Source organism: Marmota marmota, unplaced genomic scaffold, assembly GCF_001458135.2.
Source record: "Marmota marmota marmota unplaced genomic scaffold, marMar, whole genome shotgun sequence".
NCBI classification, from domain to species: domain Eukaryota; kingdom Metazoa; phylum Chordata; class Mammalia; order Rodentia; family Sciuridae; genus Marmota; species Marmota marmota.
In genome coordinates, this window is record NW_026000005.1 from 19,916,807 (window position 1) to 19,920,610 (window position 3,804).

General features: G+C 31.0%; 1 protein-coding gene across 4 annotated transcripts in view; it reads left to right on the top strand.

Annotated features, from left to right (window-relative positions):
* Window positions 1–3,804, top strand: part of Sgo2 (shugoshin 2) — a 31,654-nt gene extending 27,850 nt beyond the window's left edge. For all 4 annotated transcript variants that reach the window (XM_015481207.2, XM_048808261.1, XM_048808263.1 and 1 more), the window contains exon 9: window positions 3,497–3,804. In XM_015481207.2, the coding sequence (XP_015336693.1) occupies window positions 3,497–3,517 (21 nt within the window). In that variant the 3' untranslated portion in view covers window positions 3,518–3,804. The remainder of the gene's footprint in view (window positions 1–3,496) is intronic.

Consider the following 3,804-nt stretch of genomic DNA (forward strand, 5'->3'; position numbering starts at 1 on the left):
TTTTTTTTTTTGGGGGGGGGGGGGGATTTCACTGAATTGGTATGTTAATTTAGGGATTGATCTTTGTAACATTGGCTTTTCCTTTTTTTTTCATTCTTTATTCATTAAATTCTTTTTTATATATCAGAATGCATTATAATTCTCACATATAGAGCACAATTTTTCATATCTCTGGTTGTATACATAGTATATTCACATCAATTCATGTCTTCATACCTGTACTTTGGATAATAATGATCATCACATTCCACCATCATTAATTACCCCTTGCCCCCTCTCTTCCCCTCTAACCCCCTGCCCTATTTAGAGTTCATCTATTCCTCCCATGCTCCTTCTCCCTATCCCACTATGAATCAGCCTCCTTATATCAAAGAAAACATTCAGCATTTAGTTTTGGGGGGATTGGCTAACTTCATTTAGCATTATCTTCTCTAACTCCATCCATTTACCTGGAAATGCCATGATTTTATTCTCTTTTATTGCTGAGTAATATTCCATTGTGTATATAAGCCACATTTTTTTTTATCCATTCATTAGAGCAGCACAATTCACAATGGCTAAACTGTGGAACATTGGCTTTTTCTATCAAAAAACAGAGAATATCTTTCTATTTGTGTAAATTATTTTGTGTATGTGATTTTTAGAAGTGTTTTAAAATTTTCTTCTTATTGAATTTGCACGTTCTTGTTGCATTTATTTGTAAATATTTAGTCTTCTTTGTTACTATCCTAAATGGAAATGGAAATCATGCTCAGTTTATTGTTTTGTATATATGAAGACTATTGAATTTGTGTCAGTCAGTATATATGTTGTTTATATTTTTTATTTTTCTATCATCTCTGAAGTTTTCCAGGTATACTATGATATCTTCTGAAAATAGAGATAGTTATACTTCTTTAGCCCATCATACGCCTCTAATTAATTTCTCTTGTCTAATTTCATTGGCTAATACCTCACTATAGTGTCAGATAGTAGTAAGAATAGAAGACATTCTTACCTTTTATTTTAGAGCAAATATTTTTATTATCTATCTCGTTTAATGATTCTGTCTTTAGGATTAAGGTATTTATGTTTAATTTATCATATTAATAAAGTGTCCCTCAATGCCTTTTGAGTGTTTTATCATGAATTTTGTCAGTCTTTTTTAGCATATGTGGAGATAAGCATGTGCATTATTTCCTTAGATTTATTAACATGGTATATGATAATGCATTTTCTAATATTGAAATAGCCTTGAATTCCTGGAATAAATCCCATGATCATTATGGGTCATGATGTGTTTCTTCCTATTGTGATATCAGATTATATTTGCTAAATTTTTTTTTTTAGAATTTTTTGTCAATATTCATAATTAACATGGATTTACAGTTTTTCTTATTTGAACTGTCTATCTGGTTTAGGTTATCAGTATTACATTTGCTTCAGTAAGAGAATCAAGAAGTTCTCCTTCCTTTACAACATTCTAAAATAATTTATAGAGGATCTGAGAGTAGTGTGTTTAAGTCTGTTATTATTGGGTCCCTATGTCTCCATGTATCTCCTGTAGTAGTTTTTTGTTTTTTTTTTTTTTTTTTCAGAAAGATAGTCACTTTGCTATTTGATACATAAATATCATACTTATTATATATTCACTATGGATTCTGGCTTTTATTATTAAAAATGTTTTGTTTTATCATGTTTAATGCTTTGGAACTTAAAAGGTAGACACTTTAAAATGTCATTTGTATCACTTTCCTGATTATTCTTGCCACTCCTATCCCAGATACCTATGATGACCATTCTGTGAGAGCAAGCAGTTCAATTAGAATCTTTTCTCATGGGGGTTAACCAGAAACTATGATATACCTGCTACATTCCATTTCTAATTCAAAAAAGAAAGAAGTAAAAGTGTGGCAGCTGGGTTGCCATCTCTAACTATTTGTACTGAATGTACATTGTGATTGTTTTGCTCTTAGAAAATTTGCCAACTAGTATTATATGGTGTGTGGAACAGGGTACAGCACAGAGAAATAGACCCACTCTCCAACTAACCTTTCTTTTCTTCTGAATTTGGGATTGTGTACATGCATGTTTGTTTTTTTTTTCTAAAAACATACATATGCACGCATGTGAAATGTAAAGAAAAAATACAATACCACTTTTTGCAACCTAATTTACATACTAAGTAGATGGATCAACCAACTTAGTGAGAAAATTAAATTACTGGGTAAAGGAAGAAAAAAATAACTCAAATGAATCTGTTAGCTAGTAGGAAAGCAAGAAAAGCTCAGAGCAGAGACTGAATGAGAACCAGAACACAAAACAGTAATTGGAGCCTGAACCTGGCTTTTGCCGGAAGGCATTTGTTTAACTAGGTGAACCTAACATTGAATTTACAGCTTTCTATGTAACAGAACACAAATCCTAGGGTTTAGCTAAAATGAAGAGTCTAATAGTAGATTCCCTTTAAATAACGTTGAGCTCTTCTCTCAGTAGAGCACCAAACAAAAATAACTTCCCACTAATTTTTTTTCAACCCCAGAAAGTAACTCTGGTGCTGAATTTAGGAGGAAAAATATATTTTTGAGAATTAATAACCAAAATCAAGCCCTCATGCAAATCACAGCTGGAATTCATAATATCTGGAAGACACAAAAAACTTGAAGCGGAAGATTTAGTACAAGTACCCCATGACTTATAGCACTCTTGTTGTCTTGAAGAAGCAAATGCAAATATTTTCTGGAGGAACTCTCCTTCACTTTGGCCTCAACACATTTTCCCCAGCTAAGTTCCAAGGGAAATAAACAGCTAGCTCACAGTAAAGGAAAACACTACACACACAAGGAAACAAAGATCCAACAGAAATGACTGATAGCAGAATCAAATACAGAATATACAATGAGTATGTTTAATGTTTCAATAAGGAGAGGCTTGGGAAAATGAGTAGTTTAGGAAGAAAGGAAGTCACAGAAAAGCATATACAGCATGATTCCATTGATATATAAAGGTCAAAAATAGATCAAACCAAACAATAGACTTTTTAGGAGTACAGACACAGAGGTTTAAAAAATAACTATGAAGAAAAGCATAGAAATGATTAATACAATGCATGATGCTGGTTATTTTGGGGGGAAGAAGGAGATGTGATTAGATAAGGACATACTGATGACTTCTTGAGTGTGGTAATATGTTTCTTAACCTGAGGGGTAGGTTAAGAAATATTTATTGTTTTTAAATTGTACATTTAGAAACTTTAAATTTATATTACATTCACCTATTGTATGTATGCTAAAGTTCATAATAAAAAGGAAATATATAACAAATTATGTATAAAATCTGTTGATTATTTTTTCTTAGACCATATTTATAAATTCCACTATCAGGGTATTTCAACTGTATGGCAAAGCCTGCTTTTCTTCTAGTATGAGGCAATTTTCTTCTCTACACTTCACAGAAAAGGAATTAGTTTGGAGTTATTATTATTGTTAATCTTCCTTTTTTTTTTTTTTTTTTGCAGAAAGATGAGAAGATAAGGTAAATATATGGATCCTAGTTTTCCAGAGTTCTCAAAGTATAAGAAATCAGAAAAGAAATAAAACAAGGATCAAGAAGATGAAACACTTGAGGATATATTTTTTGTTTTATTCTCTTTTGGCCTTTTGTCTTTTTGGGAGTGTTACTATATCTATCTATTCTTATATTTAGAAAAATGTACATAAAATATCAGTTTTTATAATATTTAAAATTTCATAATCATTTTGATCACCATATAACTTTTTTCATTTAAGTTTCTTTCTACCTAATATCCTTTAACCAAACCAATTA